The sequence below is a fragment of the Lepidochelys olivacea genome (genome assembly GCF_965140295.1).
Source record: "Lepidochelys olivacea isolate rLepOli2 genome assembly, chromosome: 6".
Classification (NCBI taxonomy): domain Eukaryota; kingdom Metazoa; phylum Chordata; order Testudines; family Cheloniidae; genus Lepidochelys; species Lepidochelys olivacea.
This window is the reverse complement of record NC_140416.1, coordinates 14781135-14803381: the sequence shown is the minus strand read 5'-3', so window position 1 is coordinate 14803381 and position 22247 is coordinate 14781135. Positions and strand designations below refer to the sequence as shown.

At 48.0% G+C, this 22247-nt stretch overlaps 1 protein-coding gene across 3 annotated transcripts in view; it reads left to right on the top strand.

Annotated features, from left to right (window-relative positions):
• Nucleotides 1-22247, top strand: part of LOC311521887 (NACHT, LRR and PYD domains-containing protein 3-like) — a 65934-nt gene that overhangs the window by 31770 nt on the left and 11917 nt on the right. For 2 of the 3 annotated variants that reach the window (XM_084630576.1, XM_084630575.1), the window contains exons 6-10: nt 446-616; nt 3682-3852; nt 7163-7336; nt 15333-15503; nt 20268-20438. In XM_084630576.1, the coding sequence (XP_084486702.1) occupies nt 446-616; nt 3682-3852; nt 7163-7336; nt 15333-15503; nt 20268-20438 (858 nt within the window). Of the gene's footprint in view, nt 1-445; nt 617-3681; nt 3853-7162; nt 7337-13502; nt 13680-15332; nt 15504-20267; nt 20439-22247 lie in introns of those variants that run through there. The other variant, XM_084630577.1, reaches the window with a different exon arrangement.

The window sequence follows — 22247 nt, the reverse complement described above, 5'->3', positions numbered from 1 at the left end:
GTTTTCTGAGTGCTAAGTAGAAATGATGGAGCAAGAAAGAAGAATGGGTTCCCCCCATCCACAAAACTGTAATATATCTTCCAGTGCAGCAGCATTTCATTATTTACCATTGAGATTCCTTCCCTCCATTTCTTTCCACTCCTTTGACCCCTTCTTTATAATCATGTTCTTTTTAGTAGGACAAGCCCAAGTGTTTCTGCTCAGGGGATGGAGTTTGGGAACTTTGGCTTAGAATAACATATGTATGCGATCAATGAGAGCTACAGATGCATGTGGATTGAAATCCACCCATAGTATCGTGTCCTTAGCATCCACTACTACAGCGATTTTATTGTGATTTTATTCCCAGACTAAAGGAATCTTTGTAGATAGTCACTGGTACCCACTGAGGGAACTGGACAGACAGGAGTACTAATTTCCCTTTCTGTTTATCTGTCTCCTGCAGGCTTGTGAATTGCTCTCTCACAGCCGCTTGCTGCAGGGATCTCTCCTCTGTTCTCAATACCAAACCAACCCTGACAGAATTGGACCTGTCAGATAAAGTCCTGGGAAACTCAGGAATTAAACTGTTGTGTGAGGGACTGAAACATCCAAACCGCAAAGTGCAGAAACTGAGGTGAGTGTTTACAGGTTTCTTTGAAGCGAAGAACTCAGCAGGGTGTGAGGATGGGGTAAGATGTCTGCTCCCTTTCAGGTACATAGGTGAGTGAAAGGTGAGTGTCCCTCTAGCCCCTGACATGTCTGTGACTCATAACAGCCTGAGGGCTTGTCTTATTTGGAAAATGGAAATAGAGGTCCAAACTGGAGCAGTAATAACAGTCCCCGCCCCCACTTGAGGAATAAGTGTTAGATATAAAACAAAAAAACCCACCCTATGTTAAAAGAGCATTAAGGTTGCAAAGTCAAGCACAGAAGTTAGGGAATGCCAGAATTAAAGTTGCCTGGGTAACCTTAATTCAGCTGCCCTGTGCATATGCATTACAATACATTCTTTAATTACATGACCACATATTATTTGTTCCAGAGGAGCCCTGCCTCATGCAGTGCACAGGATGGAGAGCGCTCACTGAATCAGCAGCTGTTCACTATTCTGTTTTATCCTCAGTATAGAACTGGGTGTTCGTGCAGTTGAAGGTGGGGTTGGAGGTGAAGCAGTGGCTCTTGGTCTCCTACAGGAGGCTGCTCTCGCTGCATGGTGGTGCTGCAGGGAGCTCTGCATAGTCAGTGTGTAGGCCGACTCGCAGTCCGATGCCTGTCTCAAACATGGTGCAGTGCATGGCCTCACTCCTCTTCAGTTAATGCTCCTGGCTGGTGTTCCCATCCGCTTCTCCATCTGTCATGCTGTCCAGCTGCAGCTTTGAGATCTCCAAAGGCCAGGCCAGAGCTGTGCTGCTCCTCTATACCCTCAGCAGGAGTCACCATCTTCTCCTGCTCTGAGGGGGCTCTCAGGGGAGACAGGATGGCCTTCTTTGTATCCCCACAGTTGCTCCTTCTGCAGCTGAGTGGGCATCACCTCCTGCCATCTTCTCCTCCACAGGAGGCTTTTACACATCTGTCTCAAGCATCTCCAGAGGTGGCAAAAGGAGAGTAAAGTATAAGCCAAGAGGAGTCAGGAACATCCTCCATTGTCCCAGGGGTCCGTGTGCCAACGGGATAAGGGATGTCAGTGGGTAGCAGTCCCTCCCAGAGCGTGGTGCTGGGTTATGGAAATGAAGAGACATTTTAGGTTGACAGAGTGATTGACAGTCCTGAATAATTCAGTGGGGTGTGACTTAGTGGTTGCTGTGGCAGAGGAGGAGGAGGATCTGTTGGCCTCTTCCATGGCCAATGAGCAGATGTGAAGAATTCTTTGTGCAGATATTTGTTTCTTCTTAGATTTTTCCCAACACTGACACTTGGGGTTTGTTCCTTCCTGCTTCATCTGTCCCAGGTGAGACAAACAACAGAGCTTTGTGAGAACCATAAAGGGGAGGAGTGTATTGGAAACCAAGTGTTGATGGCAGTGGTCAGTCAATGATTGTGATGTCTCACTGCTACTTCCAGGCCCTGCCTACTTGGTAGGGGATCAGTGTTTAATTTGCTGTAACTTAATTCAGATTAAGTAACAGAGTATTAAGGCCACTTTCTTCATGAATATGAGCAGTCAAATGGAGGTTTGATATGCTTTAATTTATGTGCATTGATGTCATGCCTTTTTAATTGATTTGGGTCTCACAGTCAAGCTAAAGAAATCAAACCTAATGCTGACAGAGTCAATAGAATTCATCGGGATGATCTTGGTCTCCAGAATTGCAAATGTCTTTCTCCTTCAAGAGAGATTTCAGAACATCTGTCAACTAATATCTTAGATTGAGACTTGCCCTCAAAACTCATAAGGGTCTATCTTTGACTGTTAGGCCACATGGCCTCAAGTACTTACATGACACCCTTTGCAAGACTCGAGCTAAGGCTGTTACAGTCACAGATCGAATCAGTATTTTACCCAAGCATTCACAACATGAAGAAGGGTTGAAATCCCCCAAGGGGTCATTTGTCTCTTCATTTGTCTCTTCTAATCCCTAACAATATATGTCAAGGAATTCCATTTCAAACTCCAGTCCTTGCTAAGACTCCGATCACCAATGCATCTAGACAGGGGAGCTCACTTAGTTCAGTTGCAGACTCATGGTCTTGGGGCAGCAATGGATTCAGTGGGCCACTTAAATGTCTTGGCGCGGAGGGCTATCCATTTAGCATGCAGGTCCTTTCTCCCAGTTGCAAAGGGCCTGTCAATACAGATCTTAGTGGACTATTACACAGCCATGTATATCAAGAGACAGAGGCAGCAAGATTGGACTCTTTGTCAAGAATCCATACTGCTATGGGAATGATGCATTCTGCATCAACTCAGTATCATAGTATGGCTTCTCCTGGTAGGTGTAATATCCTGATTGATCAGCCAAGCAGGAAGAGCACGTCCTCTCACGAGTGGACATTAAAAGGCACAGTCCTTCAGTTAGTCTCCCATGAATGGGGATTTCTTCAGATAGATCTTTTTGCCATCAAAGACAAGTGCCCACTATTTTGTTCCCAGGAAGAAAGGAGCTAGGTCTATTCTACTGAATAGAAGAAGGTATTTTAGAAAATCACCCAGATGATTTTTGCGGCCTATGGTAGTAAAGTTAAAGATAAATTGATTTCTGCACAGAGACTGTCTAAATTGATTTTTGACTATATCAGCACAGGCATAGAACATCTTGACGAATCAGTCACTGTAAGGTAAGTAACCATTCTTTTTACCCTGAGCATTTTGATGTCAACACAGATTAGGTTATTTCCCTCCTCCGTTCTGAGGAATGATGGACTTTCGTGCCCACCTATCATTCCCAACTAGGTGCCTCAGCCCTGTATTTTCTGATGTATGAGCGTGTTGCCATCTCTCTCAATTTTATCACAAATCTCTTGTAGTGATGGAGGGGGCTATGCAGGAGTCAGTTTTGGTGGCTAGGGACAGGGCTTCGGGAGGGAAGTTTACCCCAAACTGTATTTCCCATTGGTCAATGGCAGAGGTTTGGCGCTTGAAATATCTGGGCCATTCTGGATGCTGAATGGTCAGGCAGAGGGGCTGCTGGGCAGGGCCACCTATCAGAACGGTCCCATTCATGCCGTGATCACTATGCTCTGCATTGCTCTCTCCCGCAGATTGGAATATTGCTGCATTACAGGTGCTGGCTGTGGGGATCTCGCTGCTGTTCTCAGAACCAGCCAGAGCCTGACAGAGCTGGACCTGAATGGCAATCCTCTGGGAGATTCCGGAGTGCAGCGGCTGTGTGAGGGGCTGAAACATCCCAGCTGCAAATTGCGAAGACTAGGGTAAGTAACATTTGGCTTCCTCTGGATTTACAGGTGTCCTCCATGTAAAGTGTTTGACAGGGTGTGTTGCTGGTGTTTGATGTCTGCTCCCTGCAGCTACATGGAGAAGATGAAAGTTAAGTGTTTTTACAGCACCCGCATCAATGACTCATAACGTGCGCCCAGCTGCCCTGTTCAGAAAATGGATATTGTAAGTAAATCTGGGCCCACACCAGACAGCTGGCTCTCCACCCCTGGTCATTGCTGAATATATATGTTTAGGGTACGGGAGGGAGGGCAGGGTTGTAAATATATTAAACAACTTTTTGTGATTTTTTTTCCTGTTGATTTTTTTTTTTGTAAAGAAAGAGTCAGTAAAAAATACAAAAGAGAAGATCCACATACAGCTTGTATTTGTTCCCAAATACGAAAGCAGTTTTACAACTCACTGAAGCTGCACAAATACGTGATAATGCTACCTGGATATAACACATTAGGATGGAGGTTATATTAATAAAATAGACGTAGATAAATAGAGGCGGGAATGAGGGAGAGGGAAAAGGCAGGAGTGGTTAGGTACAATGAAAGTCTGGCACTCTTCATGCTGTCTTAGCCTTTGTCCAAACATATCCAGAAGAGATACGTTAGCAAATGTCTTAGCTGTAAGTTGTGCCACTCTGCGGAGGGCGGCAGGTCATAGCACTGCTTTAGCAGTAGAAAAGGAGCAAAGCCCTCATCACTGACTAATTGGGAAGCCTGTACAATGCCCCTGCTCGGCCAGTTCTTCCAACTTACAGGTTTGCATCTAATTTGCAAGTCTGGGTTGCCCATAGGGACGTGTGACATGATACCTGTTCCTTTGTCAGGGGTGGGGGAGGGGGATCAGGTGCGGGTTCCCAATGCTGGATGGAAGTGGATGTAGAGGATGGCTTTGGCACGCAAGAGATTTCCTCCACCATGCCAAACAGTACTCCCTAGACTCCCTAAAACCCCCAATTATTAATAATTATTTAAAAGCGCTCACTCTTAACCTTCAGCTACCAGCCTATTTTATAGATCACTTTACTAACTTTTGATACTTTGTTTTTACTAGTTTTACATGGAAAGATCAAAAGAGGCCCCAGGACCCCCGAGGATTCTAAACCTCCCTGTCTGAGCTGAAATACTCAATTTGGGTTTCAGCTTCAGCCCCAACCATGGGGGATCCTGTGACCCAGGGTGTCCTTCAGTGCCAACTCACATCAGGCCTGGCACGCTCACTGTCCCTGCTCGCTGTTGTCAGAATCTGTATTTAGAAGGTGCCACGTAAGGGATCACATGTAAACTGAGGACACGTTGGTCATTAGTATTATTGCGTGATGTATGTGCAGTTGGTGTATAAAGAATTACGGAGGTGAGCTGGAAGTATGGTCTTAAAATATGTTTGGTGGAAGCCCAGTCTGTCCTAGACAAAAGAATGACTCTGTCTCCAATGTAAATTGAACAAGATGAGGTCAGTACATTTATATAGAAGGTAAACAAAACCATCAAACTAGCAAGCCTGGGGTGGCGGCCGTGGCCACTTAACAATCCCAACAGAGGACGGAGGCTGTACCCCCCAGGAAGCCTTCCTGGCTCTTGAAAAAGAGACAATGGACTTTGGGAAATAGGATGCATAAGCAGAAACAGACAGCCATTTTTGCATCCATCACCTGAAGGACATGAGGTCAGAGCTCTTGAAATCTAAGGAAAGCTGGATCCTTCAACCAAGGAAGCTGAAGTCTCTAGGAACTGAGAAGCCGTAGAGCTCTGTGAGGCTCAAACAGGGGAGGTGGTACTCTATAACCCATGTCTTGATGGCAGTGGTCAGTCAGTGACTGTGATGTCTCACTGGTTCTTCAAGTCCTTGCTTGATTGGTAGGGCACCATTATTTTGTGACCATAGCTGGGTCTTTGAGCTTCTGGGGACAAGCCACCATGGCCAGAACTTTTGCCTGGAGACGATGAGAGTTCTGCTCTCCATTTTATGGAAAGGATGGTCTGATTGGGATAGGACAACGATTGTTGCTTACATCGACGTTCATTATGAAGATCAGATACAGGGTGTGACCAGCTTTGTGTGTGTGTGTGTAGGCCCAGAGACTCCATGTGACATTCATTGGGTGAAAAGGGTAGACTAGATCAGATATATTGTTGATGTAAATGCTGAAGTCTCCAAGGATGGTAATTCTTGAGAACTCCATCACCATACCAGGCAGTGTCTCTGTCAGCTTCTCTGGAAAACCTGTGCTGTCTGAATGCTAGTGTTGATCTTGTCATTGGTCTCTTTGACGTAGATACACTCAAAGGTCATGGGAAGAGGTGGGGGTGGTGTCGGAGAGGAAGTCTTACCCCAAACCTTATTCCTCATTGGTTGATGGCTGAGGTTTGGAGCTTGAAATGTCTGATTTATTCTTAATGCTGATAAGGGTGACGAGAAAGCAGTGGGGCTGAATCAGGAAGTCCCACCCAACACTGGCTTCTCATTGGACAAGGGGTGGGGCTTGGGGCAGGGCCTAGTGTAATATGCATGGATTCTTATGAAGGAGACTTAGACAAAGCTGAGAGAGATGTTTCAGAGTAACAGCCGTGTTAGTCTGTATTCGCAAAAAGAAAAGGAGTACTTGTGGCACCTTAGAGACTAACCAATTTATTTGAGCATGAGCTTTCGTGAGCTACAGCTCACTTCATCGGATGCATGCCGTGGAAACTGCAGCAGACTTTATTTATGCACAGAGAATATGAAAAAATACCTCCTCCCACCCCACTGTCCTGCTGGTAATAGCTATTAATAAGCTATTAATAATAATAATAATAATATAATATAATATAATAATGGCTTATTAATAGCTTATTAATAGCTATTACCAGCAGGACAGTGGGGTGGGAGGAGGTATTTTTTCATATTCTCTGTGCATAAATAAAGTCTGCTGCAGTTTCCACGGCATGCATCCGATGAAGTGAGCTGTAGCTCACGAAAGCTCATGCTCAAATAAATTGGTTAGTCTCTAAGGTGCCACAAGTACTCCTTTTCTTTTTTCTGAGAGAGATGGTTACTTATTAGAAGCAAAGCATGGGTCATCTCCAAAGTGTGATGCACTCTCTCTCTCTCTTTCTCTGTTTCTGAACCTGCATGTGCTGCCAGGCATGGCTGTCTTAAAAATATCCTCCCAGCTAGCGCTGGACTCTTGGCCCAGTTTCAATGCTGATTGGTCAGGAGAGGGGCTGGTGGGCAAGGCCACTTGTCAGAACAGCTGTGACGAGCGCAATTCACGTGCTGATCACTCTTGTCTGGATTTCCTCTCTTTTGCAGGTTAGAAAGCTGTCATCTCAAAGACACGTGTGGTAGGGATCTTGCTGCTGTTCTCAGAACCAAACAGAGCCTGACAGAGCTGGATATGTGTTATAATTATAATCTGAGAGATACTGGGGTGCAACAGCTGTGTGAGGGACTGAAACATCCAAACTGCAAATTACAGAGATTGATGTAAGTAACGTTTGGCCACCTCTGTGTATTTACAGGTGTCCTTTGTTTAAAGCGCTCACCCCTGGGGGTGGCTGGTCTCTGATCCCTTTACTGTCTCTCCAGCACTTGTGTCAGTGACTCACAACATGCACCAGCCTGTCTTGTTTGGGGATTGTAAGTAAAGCTGGGCCCACACCAGACAGCTGGCCCCACAGCCCCAATTTTGGGGGGATAAATAGTTTTTTTCCTTTTAAACAACCCTTAATAAAATGCATTTATTAAAAAGAGCGCACTCTTACCTTTTAGCCAACCCCCATTCTACAGCTATTTAAATTACTTTTGACACCCTGACAATTTAATTTAAAACAACTAAGAGAAAAAGAGGACTTGGCCCTCTGGCTCTTCTGAACCTCCCCACCGCCGTTTTAGCTCCAGTGACTCTTGCCTTTGACGTTCGACCTGCTCTCAGCAGAGAGACCCCACCAGTGTGAAGACAGACCCTTTGAAGTGCAGCCCAGTGGGAATGGGGATGTGTGTGTTTATGGTTAGAAGTAGGGCAGGCCAGAATGAGTGCCTATGTTGGACTTGCAATTAAAATGAAAAAAAAAAAAGGGGAAACCCGCTGGGCAAAGCTATTGTTCTTCCCTCTTCTGTATCAATAAGTTTCTATTTCTTCATGTCGGACACTCCGCCACCCCACGCCCACACCGCTGGCCTGTGATGTCCTGGGAAAATCTGGAGACTTTCAACAGATTTTCCAACACCCATTGTGAGGCTTCTGCTCAGATTTCCAAACAACCTGCATGTTGGATGCTGAACCCTCAGAAGCACTAGCTGAGTGAATGGCAAAATCAGCCTCCTTTTTCAGTAGCTTCGCTCCATCATGGGAGGTTTGGGGTTAATGCAGGACCCCCCTTGTCTTCCAAGAATGTCCAATCCTTTGCCTGGAGGGCTGAGTAGCTTCTCTCCCCATCTGTTTCCACCAGTCCTCAAGCAAGGCTTCTTAGCTCTGCCTATCAGTGTGTAGATGGATAGGACTCATCTCATGGCTTTTTGTTTTCTCCTTTTATTCCCATAATTGGTGATGTTTCGCGTCTTCCTTCTCAAGGCTGACAAGCTGCCACTCTCCATTATGCACCCTGCAGCAGAGAGAGCCAATCAGCAACTATCAGTGATCCCTGTATGTGGGGAAAGGAGCCATCTGTCAATGAATTCCCCTTTCAGCAAGTACCACCCCACGCCCTTTCCTTCCCTCCTGCTTCCTCTAGGAGCCACCACGGGGTTGCAGCTCCCCTTGGTCAGTGCAGCTACAGCTTCTTGTCCACTCCTGAAAAGCAAGACCTGCAGATCACTGGTGCCTCCCTGTAGGAGATGAAATTAGTAGTTTCCTTCCCCGTCAGCAGTAATTGGACTTGCAGAGAGTCCTATAGTGATGGTGTCTTCTCTCCCTGGTGCCAACAGCCTCTGCTCTCCCTCACAGCCTGGAGAAGGGTGGGGAATGAGTAACTCACTGATGGTGATGTAGGGGGTGGGGATGGGAAGGGAAGATACACAGCTGAAGGGTGTCTGCTTCACTGCTGTGCTGCTCTGTCAGATCTGCTGGGAGATCGACTAGCTCATGGAATAGTCTCCACCTGGAAGTGGTGGAAGCTCCATCACTCGGGACATTGTCATACTAGACTAGGCAACTCACAGGGAAGTGTACTTTAGGGACCAATCCTGCACTGGTGGGGGGGAGGTATTAGGTCAACTAATGGGAGGGGCTAATGAGCCTGGTACAGTGTCATTCCCCCCCACCTGGGTCTGGCTCTAATGTGCCAATACACGAGCTGGGGATTGCTGAAACTCTGCCATGCCCCCCAGCCCACACACACCAGGGAGGTTGTGGGAAGTGGTCTAATGCCAGCTCTGTGACATGCAGGGATTCCTCCACAGAGGGAATCCTCAGGTGGCTGGGTAGAAGAGCTTTATGGCCCCTTCGTGTTGCTGGAGCAGAGACATCACCCTTCTGCCAGGTGTTGTCCGGCAGCAACGAGGGCCAGGCTCATTATCTAGGGGTTCCTCTTAAAATTACAAAACAGAAGGGCTCAAGCTCACACCCAGAAACCTGGGACAACTATGCACCTCCCCTGGGCAAGGGGAATCTTCTTCGGCTATCCCTCAGTGCAAGGATGATGTCTGCCAAAGGGGTTCATTGCTGAGTTTTTAAGTGGCTGAGGAGCCTAATTCTTGCCCTGCAGATTTTCCCACTGAAGTGACAGGTGTAATCTTGGAGGAGATATAGTTTGTTGGCTGGAGCGTTGTGCCCTTTCTTTCCTCCTTTGTTGCTTCTCTTTCTCATGAGAGTGTCTGTTCTCCTCCAAGTGAGCTGTGGCTTGGTGTATGGTGTGATGCCACTGTGTTCTGTTTCGCGCCAAGTCCTCCCAGTTTGTTGGGTTGATGCCTCCCTTTGTAAGATGTACTTTCAGTACGTCTTTGAAATGTTTCCATTTCCCTCCATGAGCCCTTCTTCCCTGACTTAACTGAGAGAAGAGAACTTGCTTTGGGAGGCAAGTGACAGGCATATGTACACAGTGGCCAGCCCAGTGGAGTTGGTATTTCATGACCTGCGCTTCTATACTGCTGATGTTGGCTGCAGAGAGAACGCTGATGTTGGTGTGTCGGTCTTCCCAGCTGATTTGGAGAATCCTCCTGAGGAAGCACTGCCAAAACCACTCCAACCGCTTGAGATGTCATCTGTAGGTTACTCAGGTCTCACACCGACAGAGAAGAGTGGGAATGACAACTGCCTTGTAGACCAAGATCTTGGTACCTGTTTGTAGATCCCTCTCATTGAAGACTCTTTTGAGTAGTCTTCCAAAAGACGTGCTGGCACAGTGGATCCTGTATTCAATTTCTGTGTCAATGCTGGCTGTTTGGGAGAGGTGGCTGCCAAGGTATGGAAAATGGTCCACATTTTCCAGGGGTTCTTCGCTGATGGTGATTTGTGGAATACGAAGAGTAGTTTGTGCAGGTGCGGGCTGGTAAAGTACCTTGGTTTTCCTGATGTTGAGAGAGAGAGACCCAGGCTGTAATAGGCATTTGCAAAAAGATTTAGGGTGCTTTGCAGGTCAGCCTCTGTGTGTGCAAGAATGACACAGTCATCTGCATACTGAAGGTTAGTGATGCCAATTCTCATGATCTTAGATTTTGTTTGGAGACGTCGAAGACTGAGGAGTTGGCCATCCATACGGTACTCAGTCCTGATTCCATCAGGAAGGTGGTCGCGAATGAGAATCAGGATCATGGCAAGGTAAATGGAGAAGAGTATTGGAGCAGTGACACAGCCCAGCTTGACACCAGTGCAAATGGTGAATGGTTCGGTCTCTGAGCCATTGCACAAAATGGTGGCAGTCATCCCATCACGGAGTAGTCTGATAATGGAAATGAATTTCTGTGGACAGCCAAACCTACACAGCACCTTCCATAGGGCATCACAATTGATAGAGTCAAAGGCCTTGGTTAGGTCGATGAATGCCATGAACAGTTCCTGGTGTTGCTCTCTGCACTTCTCCTGAATCTGTCCTGCCATGAAGATCATGTTGATTGTGCCTTGGGATGGCCTGAAGCCACACTGTGATTTGTGGAGGAGTTCCTCGGAAAGGGGGAGGAGGCAGTTTAGTAGGATCGAGGCAAGAATCTTCTCTGCGATGGAGAGGAAAGCAATACCTCTGTAGTTCCCGCACAGTGATTTGTCCCCTTTCTTAAATATTGTAACAATGTTAGCATTCTTAAAGTCAGGTGGAATTTCTTCGCGGGTCCAGATTTTTGTCAAGGAGTTGGTAAAGTTTGTGCTGGAGCATTGTTCCACCAACTTTAAAAATCTCAGCTGGGATGCCGTCTGGGTCTGGTGCCTTGTGATTTTTTTTTGTCTGGGTGATGGCATGCTGGACTTCCTCAAAAGATGGGGGATCAGCAAGGTGTTCCATTGCTGAGCATTGTGGAATAAAGTCGATGGTGTCTTCAGAGACCGTGAATTCGAAGTTTAGTAGGCTCTCAAAGTGCTCCTTCCAGCTTTGTTTAATGCCTGCATTCTACTTGAGGAGAGCGGAGCCATCCTGAGAACGTAAGGGGGTCAGGCCTTTGGAGCTTGGCCCATATATAGCTTTTGTTGTGTGAAAGAAGCTGTCATAAATATAAAGGGAAGGGTACACACCTTTAAAATCCCTCCTGGCCAGAGGAAAAATCCTTTCACCTGTAAAGGGTTAAGAAGCTAGGATAACCTCACTGGCACCTGACCAAAATGACCAATGAGGAGACAAGATACTTTCAAAAGCTGGGAAGAGGGAGAACTTCAAAGGGTCTGTGTCTGTCTGGGTGAGGCTTTTGCCGGGGACAGAACAGGAATGGAGTCTTAGAACTTAGTAAGTAATCTAGCTAGATATGCGTTAGATTCTGATTTCTTTAAATGGCTGAGAAAATAAGTTGTGCTGAATAGAATGAATATTCCTGTCTGTGTGTCTTTTCGTAACCTAAGGTTTTGCCTAGAGGGATTCTCTATGTTTTGAATCTAATTACCCTGTAAGGTATTTAGCATCCTGATCTTACAGAGGTGATCCTGTTCTTTTTACTGTTTCTTCTATTAAAATGTTTCTTTTCAAGAACTGGATGCTTTTTTCATTGTTCTAAGATCCAAGGGCTTGGGTCTGTGGTCACCTATGCAAATTGGTGAGGATTTTTACCAAACCTTTCCCAGGAAGTGGGGTGCAAGGGTTGGGAGGATTTTGGGGGGAAAGAAGTTTCCAAACAACGCTTTCCCAGTAACTCAGATAAACGTTTGGTGGTGGCAGTGGAAGTCCAAGGGCAAAGGGTAAAATAGTTTGTACCTTGGGGAAGTTTTAACCTAAGCTGGTAAAAGTAAGCTTAGGAGGTTTTCATGCAGGTCCCCACATCTGTATCCTAGAGTTCAGAGTGGGGAAGGAACCTTGACAGAAGCTTCTCATGTCATCCTGGTCTACGAAACCCTGGATCTCAGAGGTCTTCTCTTGCCACCACTTGTTTTTGATGTCACGTAGCCTCCTTTGGACTTTGGCTTTAAGCAGGTGATAGGCCTCATGTTTTCGTTTGTTAGAAGAATCATTTTGCCAGTTACAAAATACAGTTCTTTTCTGTTGAATTAATGCTAGGATTTCCTCGTTGTTTTCGTCAAACCAGTCTTGGTGCCGATGAGTGGAATATCCTATGGTTTCAGCACATGCATTGTGAATGGTGTTTTTAAGTTGATCTCAATGCTCTTGAATGTCAATGACGTTGTCTGGCATGTTAGAGAGTTTTTCAAACAGATGTTTCTGGAATGTCTTGCAGCTGGCTTGGTCTTGAAGTGCTTTGACTTCGTACTGCTTTCGTGTGTGGTGGAGCGAGCTGCAGGTACATGACTGATCTTACGAATCGATGGTCTGTCCAACAGTGATTGGTACCCCTCATAGCTTGTGTTATATGGATGTTGGTATAGTCTCGGGTTCTGACTATAACATAGTCAAGGAGGTGCCAGTGTTTGGACCTAGGATGTTTCCAGGTGGACTTAAATTTGTTACTCTGCCTAAAGATGATATTTGTGGTGAGCAGGTCTTGTGCCACGCATTTGCTGAGGAGGGTTTACGTTTCCCACCCCTTCTTTGCCTATTGTGCTGCTCCAGAGTTGGGAATCCCATCCAACTCTGGCATTGAAATCTCCCAGGAGGATGAGTTTGTCTGCCTTAGGTGTGGCTGTGAGGACTGCATCGAGAGCGCTATAAAACTGCTCCTTATTGTCTTCCTCATCACCGAGTGTTGGGGCGTATATGCTGATGACCGTGGCATATTGCTTGTGCTAAGCTTGAGCCGAAGAGTCAAGAGACACTTGTTGATCCCCACAGGAAGCTCCAAAAGGTGACTGGCGATCTTATTTTTGATAGCAAAGCCAATCCCGTGAATGCACTCTCTTCAGGTGGCTTTCCTTTCCAAAAGAAGGTGTAGCCACCTCCATCCTCTTTTAATTGGCTCTCATTGGCCTGGCGGGTCTCGCTAAGAGCTGCAATGTCAATGTTGAGTCTTGCCAGTTCTCTGGCAACTGTGGCAGTTCTTCTTTCTGGGCATTCACTGTGCTGAGAGTCCATAAGGGTGTGGTCATTCCAGGTGGCAAAATTCATTGTCATATCTCTTGTTTCAGCTGCAGAGTTGAGTGATCCCACTGGATACGGTCGTCCAGTCAGAAGAGTGTGAGACAACTTATGTTTGGGACACCTTTTCTAGCCCCCTTCCCATTTGGGGTGAGCGGGGGGGATCCTGAAAAGGCCCTGCTCAGTCACAGCCGCTGCTGCCGAAATGCACTTCTGTCTCAACCAAGCACAAAATGACCATCACAGGGCTGCTGCCTGCATGCAGGTTTGTGACTAAAGACTCTCAGAGATCACTGCTCCTGTCTTCCCCGCCACTCGTCCATTGTCTCAGGACTTTGTGCAGGTGTGAACCTTTTGGCAGAGGCCTGCATGTGAAATATTTTAACGTGGGGAAACCGGTGTGCCAGTGGTAACCACACAAAGCTTGACATGAAGAAAACCCTGACGCCATTGGGGTCTTTTGAAGTTTGGACCACGGTCAGGAGCCTTGCCTCAGAACTGCTCGCCAAGGGGAACCCTACCAGGAGTATAAAAGCTCCGGATGATATAGCTCCACAGGTCTTTAGCCCACTCGAGCCTCTCCACCACAACAAGGTTGCAGTTCATCGGAGAGGTTATATGGGAATACTTCCCCACTTGCAAGTCCCGAATCTATGTATAAACCAAAGCAAACTTTTACTAAAGGAGGGGGGAACACATAGCAACAATGACTCAAAACTATGCAGATCATTAAAACACCCCCCGAATTGGAGGCAGTAGTCTTTTCCCTCAATTCCCTACCTTTGGGAGAGATTGCCAACATAACCCATAGGCTAGGGCAGGGAAACCTGGATTCTAGTCTCTGCTCCACAGTGGGGATTCAAACCAGGGTCTCCCCACAGACCCAGGTGAGTGCTCTTACCCACTGGGCTAAAGGCTGTAAGGAAGCCACTAGTTCCTCCTTCAGCGTGGTGAATCTAGCCCTGAGGAAAAACGTTGGCCAAAACTGTTCTGCAAATCTGTGCCAAATTCATGAATAGTTTTGGTTTGCCCCAAAATTGCATCTTTTGGTGAATAGACTATTCGCCCCCCAAACTTCAGCCAGTTCCAGTTATTACCTGCCTCCCACTCTCCAAACCCCTCAATCCCAGCCTGGAGCACCCTCCTGCACCCCAAACCTCTCATCCCCAGCCCCACCCCAGAGCCTGCACCCCCAGCCAGAACCTGCACCCCTTCCTGAACCCCTGCCCCAGCCCTGATCCCCTCCCGCCCTCTGAACCCCTCGGTCCCAGCCCAGAGCACCCTCCTACACCCCAAACCCCTCATTCCCAGTCCCACCCCAGAGACCGCACCCCCTCCCGTGCCACAACCCCAATTTTGTGAGCATTCGTGGCCCTCCACACAATTTCTATTCCCCAATGTGGCCCTCAGGCCAAAAAGTTTGCCCACCCCTGTTCTAGATACTGGGGAATAGTTTGGGGAAGGCAAAGGACCTTTTACAGACGCTTTAGATTTCATTTGCATAAGCAGAAAGGAACCAGAGTACCAGCACTGGGAAAGGATTTGCACTGTTCTTCAGTGCCTGCTGTTAGGATTCTCCAGTTCATTACAAACATCCCACCCCACAGCCCCGTACACACACACTCTGCCTCCCTCCCTTCAGCTCCTCTGAACGTTCCCTTGTGGTACTTGGGGTGACTGACAGAGCCGGGGCAAATGGACCGGAATCTACACAGGGGCCTTTGGTGCTGACATCCTGTAGCCTCCTGCTAGAGCCCTGTGACTGGTCTCTTCTGAATGAACCATCTCCTTCCACACAGACGCTGACATCAGCAAGAGAATTGCCACAAACAGGGAGGAAACGAGTGATTATCTTCCTTGCTGTTTTCCATCTCCTACAGTTTGAACTGGTGCAATCTCACCGACGCTTCTTGTGGGGCTCTCTCTTCGGTTCTCAGCACCAGTCAGACCCTGACAGAGCTAGTCTTGGGGCGTAACAAAGTGGGAGATCCAGGAGTGCAGCTGCTGTGTGAGGGACTGAAACATCCCAACTGTAGACTGCAGATATTAAAGTAAGTAACAGCTGGCTCCCTGTACTCTGTGTCTCTGAACATTGCATTACTGTGATTTCAATGTTTTCTACTAGGGTTACTGCCCCGCTATGAATGCTCCTCCATTCAAATCCTTTCCCACCATCACAAGAACCAACCCTGGGACAAAGCCTAGCAACTAGACAAAGAACCGTGGGAGAAAAAAGGAGGTGGGCGTGGTGGGGGGAAGGAAGAAGGAAAGAACAAGAGAAGCTTTTGCAATTTATTTAAATTTTGGTTGTGTAGATTTCAGGAGCGAGTTATTTCCCCAAGTCTCTTCTTTCGGTCTGGACATAAAGATAACATGGCTGCCATGTCCCTCCCCTTAGAACTGGAGCATCCCCAGAACTGGAGCACTGGAATCCTCTTCTCCTGGGTAGGCTGGACAGAACCCGCCCCCTCAGTTCTCCAGAACGAACTGTAAAAATAAATGAACAAATAAAATAAATATCACTGTGCTTCCCCCAGGAAGGACTTGACCTCCTCATGTGCTCTCAGAGGAAGCTTCAGGGCAAACCTGCAGCACCAGCGTGGCTGAGATCTCAGGCCCTTCAAAGAATCTGTTCTTGAGAGCCTGGTGGGGAGGCAGTAGGGGAAGCATGTGGGGCAGAACTTTGGTCCTAACCCTGAGAGATACAGTCCTGCTGCTACCATGGAGACATTCCTCACATGAAGGAAATTACTAATCAGTGACCTAGGTTCAAACTGGTTCATTTGGGCTGGGAATGGGGGGCGGGGGGGAGGGGCAGAAAGGAAAGGGCCTGTACTGCTACTCCCATCCCCCACCATTCATTGCACACAGATGAAAAGCATTTTCTCCAAGTGTGATTCACAGAGGAGTGCAAATAACATAACGTGGATCCTGGCAGAAACAGAGGATATGACAATAGTCCAATTAGGAAAGCCGCAGGCTCTGTGTGGCTCTGCTGCCCTCAGTCAGTCCCTCACACTGTGAATTTCTTTGACTAGTTTAGATGCCTCTAGACCTATTTTCACCTGCTCCCCAATTGTGTAAGGGAGTCTGAGCTGAGCTCTCAAAACCAAGTAGCCAGAAGACAGTGTAAGGCCAGGTAAGGGGGAGGGATAGTTTGACTTACACCTTTTTACACCCCTCCAGCCCCTTACTTGCTTTCCCTCCTCACGTCCCTGATCTGGTCCCTTGGTTACAGCAGGCCTGATTCAGTTTGACTCGCTTATGCTCAGTTGGATTCACTGAGCCACATTCAGAATTGAATTGGAGAGGGGAGGGTTACATGTTGGTAAGTGCGTGTGAGCAGTGATGAGCTGCCAAAATCTTAACAGCAGGTTCCATCCTCACCCCACGAGGGGGTCATTGCCCACCCCCGCCCCCCGGGACTCCTGCCCCATCCAACCCCCCCCCGCGTTCCTTGATGCCCCCCCCAGGACCCCTGCCCCATCCATCCCCCTCCCCGGTCCTCTGACTGCCCCCAGAACCGGGCAGGAGGGTCTCATGGGCCACCGTAGTGGGTGCCCACCCCTAAGAGCCAGAGGCACCTGCCAGGGAGTGAGGTGGGGAGTCCCGGAGGTGCTTACCTGGGGAGTTCCCAGGAAGCATCCGGCAGGTCCCTCTGGCTTCTAGGGGTGGGGGAGCGTAGCTGGGGGGGAGCAGGGGGAGTGGCAGCTCCCCCACTGATCACATCAAAAGTGGCGCCTTAGGCACCCGCTCCCTGGGTGCTCCGGGGCTGGAGCACCCATGGGGAAAATTTGGTGGGTGCAGAGCACCCACTGGCAGCTCCTCGCCCCATGCCCAGCCCCAGATCACCTCACCTACGCTCCACCTCCTCCCCTGAACGCCCCGCCCCGCCCTGCTTCTCCGGCCCCCCCCCCCGGCTTCCCACGAATCAGCTGTTCAGCGGGAAGCCGGGGAGGACTGAGAAGCAGGCGGCAGCTTCCCGTTCAGGCCGAGGGTGGCAGAGGTGAGCTGGGGCAGGGAGCGGTTCCTCTGCGCGCCCCCCTCACCCCCGGGTTACCTGCTGCGGCGCAGGTGGCCCTCCTCGCACCCCCCCCCGCCCAAGCTCACCTGCCGCCTGCTTCTCAGCCCTCCCAGGCTTCCCGCACGAACAGCTGATTCGCGGGAAGCCGGGGGGCGGGGCGGAGAAGCGGGGAAGGGGCGGCACGTTCAGGGGAGGAGGCGGAGCAGAGGTGAGCTGGGGCCGGGGATGGGGTGGGGGAGCTGCCGGTGGGTGCTCTGCACCCACCAAATTTTCCCCTTGGGTGCTCTAGGGCTGGAGCACCCATGGAGCCGGCGCCCAAGGCGCCACTTTTGGCCGGTTAAACTTAGAAGCCCTTTTAGAACCGGTTCTCCCTCGCGGAACAACCGGTTCTAAAAGGGCTTCTAAATTTAACAACCAGTTCTAGCGAACGGGTGCGAACGGGCTCCAGCTCTCCACTGCGTGTGAGGGAGCGTAAGGGGAGTCTGAGCTGGTGGGACAGGCATGCTGAGGGGAATGGAGGAAGGGGGAATTTACAGCACAGATGAGCAAATTCCTATTCAGAACTTTAGAAAACGCTCTGACCTCATCAGTATCCAAAAGCCTGGCCCAGCTATGTCTGCACCTCCCTGCAGTTTTCCCCCAAGACCACATGGTGAGGCAAGGGAGGATGCTGCATGGGTACTAGTGCCTCCCAAGGGGTGCATCCTCCATGCGCAGTTCTGAGTCCAGGGTGCTGTGGGAGAGGGGTGGCCCTCACCGGGCGCCAGTTAACCCCCTTCCCGCCCAGTGCTTCTGCAACTGCTCCCACCGGCTTGAGTTTCAGGGTATGTCTACACTGCGTGTGCACACAAAAACCTGTGTCCTTTTCTTGGGTTAGCTACCCGGCATTAGCTAACTCAGGTTAAAATAGCAGTGAAGACATGGCTTCTAACTCCTGTTAGTAGCTCACGTTAAAGCCCAGGCTCCCCTATACATTTTAATTAAGGTGCTAACCTAAATTAAAAGCGGAGTTGCCGTGTTTTCACTTCTGTTTTAACCTGGGGCAGCTAACCTGAGTTAAAACACACTTTTTTGTTTTGTTTTGTTTGTTTTGTTTTTTGCTATGTAGACATACCCTGCAATAGCTGTGAGACACATGCTTTGCCAGTGGGTTTAATCCCTCTAGTGCCCGATCCACATAGAGGATAGCAGCCTACTACTGTTACCAGTTAGTTTGTAGGCTCAAGTGATAGCGTTCTGAGCTGTGTTCTAAAGGTGAGAACACTGCTGAAGGCCCAGCTTGGGGGTCAATTATGATTCCATGTAATGGATTTACAGTGTTCAGGATTGTTGTTGTTGTTTTTTTTTTATTAGAAAATTACATTAAACCTGTTAAAAGAATGTTACCGTTGCTAAGTCAAACATTTAAATGAGGAAATCCTCAGACTTTAGGTTGCCCATGAAAAACTAATTTGACACCCTCCCCCACCCCGTGCATGTACATTATGATGCAGTCTTTAATGCTATGCTTTCATGCTGTAAGGCAGAGGTCCTGTGGAAGGAAGTCAGTGAACAGCAGTGGACTGAACTCTGCGGATGAATCAGGGTTGTGCAGTGAATGAAGCCGTTGTCTGTAGGACCATTGCCTCCCCTGTTGCAGAAGTCAGAAGGCGGGCAGTGAATGAGGCTGGGTATTACAGGAAGAGAAAGAAGGATTAAGGCAGCTGAATGCTGCCCTGGAGTCTGCTCCCTGCCTCTGCCATGGAGTGTCTGTGCGGTGCTGGGCAAATCACCTAAACCAAAATGTTCACAGTTAGCCACTTTCTGGGTGCCAAACTGAGATGCCTGGGGCCTTATTTGCAGAAATGTTGAGCACTCATGACTGCAATGGAGGCTGTCTGGAGCTGTGCTTCGAACATGCAATGTGCTATTAAAACGTTAAGGACTCTGGAAGACCAGGGTCTAGGGGGTCTCGAGTACCCAGAACTAATGAACATTTTTTTAGCTTAATCTCTCTGTACCTCAGCTCCCCGCCTAGAAAGTGAGGATGCTGATACCACCTGTTGTCCTGGAGTGTTGTGAAGATAAATAATCCATTAGTGTTTGTAAAGTGCTCGGATACTATGGTGAGAGCACCAGAGAGAGGCCCAGGAGGAAATTCATATTTCTGTATTTGGTACAGAATTAAGGTCTGGGACCACAAAGTGAATGTTGCAGGTAAAAAGAAATTTTGCATGGCTGCTCCTTTAGAGTGCACCATCTGCCCTGTCTGCTGGATCAGGCAAGGAGCTATAGAAAAAACTGCAGGGGGGTCGTGTAACTATAGATTGTGTCATAATGCAAACAAACAAGGGGGCTGAATTTAGGTTGCAGGGGAACCCTAAGTCTAGCATTCCCTATGGTTTTGTATGGTTGACTTTGCAGCCTTAAAGTTCTTAGAACATAGTTTCTGTTGTTGTTCTTGATGTAATTATTTATTTTAAAGCTTTCTATAGCTGTCTTTATTATTTAAAATTAATATTTCTCTCTGAACTAAAATCACTTAGCGATAAACACCGGTATCAAGGAGGGGAGGGATAGCTCAGTGGTTTGAGCATTGGCCTGCTAAACCCAAGCTTGTGAGTTCAATCCTTGAGGGGGCCATTTAGGGATCTGGGGCAAAAATTGGGGATTGGTCCTGCTTTGAGCAGGGGGTTGGACAAGATGACCTTCTTAGGTCCTTTCCAACCCTGATATTCTATGATTCTATGAAATGCAAAGAATGGGGCATAAACAAGTCGTTCTGCTTTCTATAAATGTCTGTCTCCTGCAGTTTGTCTCTCTGTGAGCTCACAGCAGCTTGTTGTGGGGATCTCGCCTCTGCTCTCAGCACCAACCAGACCCTGGCAGAGCTAAATATAGGGGGCCACTCATTGGGGGCTTCAGGAGTGCAGCAGCTGTGTGAGGGGCTGAAACATCCAAACTGTAAACTGCAGAAACTAGGGTAAGTAAAGTCAGTGCCTGTTAACATTTCAATGCTGTGAGTTACTCTTTATACCAGGAGCACAATGTCCTACAGGGCATGGAACCCAGCCATGGACCAGGCCCACTCTGCTCCCCAGGCAAAGAACAGAGACCCACCAATGCGTTCACTGCTTGTATTTTACTAGTTAAACAATTGAACAACCTAGTGGGCTCTGGCCTCGACCTTTGTTGAGCAGGGAAAGCAACTGGGCAGCTGCCCTAAAGGGACAGCCAAGGATCCCCCTGACTCGGGATAATTCTCCGGTGGTGCAAAGCTGGTATAGCCAACTCTGTCTCCCGCCCTTAGCGTAGGGCATGTGCGGTATGGAGTCATATATTAGGGGAGGAGGGCGGGGGCAGAGTTCAAGGTGCCTCAGCAGACCCTAGGCCAGCACAGCAGCTGAGGTAACTTAGGGCAGTCCTGAGGTTCCTGGAAGTTAGATTGGAAGCTGTTTAGGCCCCAACTTTGCCCCAGAATCAGGGAGCAGAAAGGTCGGTTACAGCAAACTTCTCCTCCAAGTCTCCTCAGCAGCACCAAGTGCAGCTGAGGACAGGGCCAGGTTCTGAAGTCATTGCACGACTGTAGATATGTTTTCAGCAGCCTGTTTATACTTCTCACCCCGAGGACCACAGAGCATGCCAAAGTTTCCTCCTTGCTGCCTGACAGCGCTTGCTTTGAAAATGGCTCAGGCTCACAGAAACAAGGAGGATGATGGGACGAAACAGGAGGAATCATGGGAATTATTCAGTTTGTCTCCAAGCCCCAAGATGCCATTGACTTCCAGTAGGAATCCCACGGTGCAGAGCATTGAAAATTTCCAGAATGCATAAAGAACAGTGGGGCAGGAGCAGTGACTCATTGGATGTCTGACCTGAATGCAGAGCACTTGTTTCAAAACAGTGCTGTCCTTGTGTGGCTGGAAATCAACAAGGCAACATTAACTTGATTGCAGGATAACAAAGGCATTATCAGTACGATCTGATAGCGCAACAGGTATTGCCCATCAGCTGAGGTGGATACGCAAAACCAGCATCAAGTTGAAAGTATAGAGGTGTCCTTAATTTGCATAAATCAAAGAGAACTGCAATCTCTTCTTAACCCCGGTAACCCTTGCAGGAGAGGAGTGCTGTTCATGGTGAAAAGAAAAGGAGGACTTGTGGCACCTTAGAGACTAACAAATTTATTTGAGCATAAGCTTTAGCTCACTTGAAGAGTCATGAAGGTCTGATCACATTTAATGGATCAAGCAGCCTCTGAGCTGGTCCTTAGGTTTTAGACCCTTTCCAGGGGTTGTTGGAGGGGTCTGCCCTCTTCTCTTCCTATTTGACACTTGCCAATAGGCATTCAGGTTTCTGCTGCTCCAGTTTCTTTGGTACTTGTGTCCAGTAGCTGGTGACGGTGTCTAATAAAGTTCGTGATTCCTTTCTCATCAGAGGATATTTAAGTTTCATTAATTTCAAAGATCGTTTTCTATATTGACCCACATTGTTAATGAAAATTGCCTTTGCTAAGCAGTTCTGTTAATATTCCCAAGCTACACACACGTCAGATGCTTAGCCCTGTCAATAACTTTTTCTCAGGCTGTAATATTCATATCAGTATTTCAGAGTGGTTTCATCACAGTATTTCAGAGTGCAACAACCAGTCAAAAGAAAAACAAACATCTTTTACAATTCCTCTGAACTGAGTAGACGTGTTTTGTATATTCTCTATTATGTCTGGTCTCAGTGGTAGCCGTGTTAGTCTGTATCACCAAAAACAACAAGGAGTCCTTGTGGCACCTTAGAG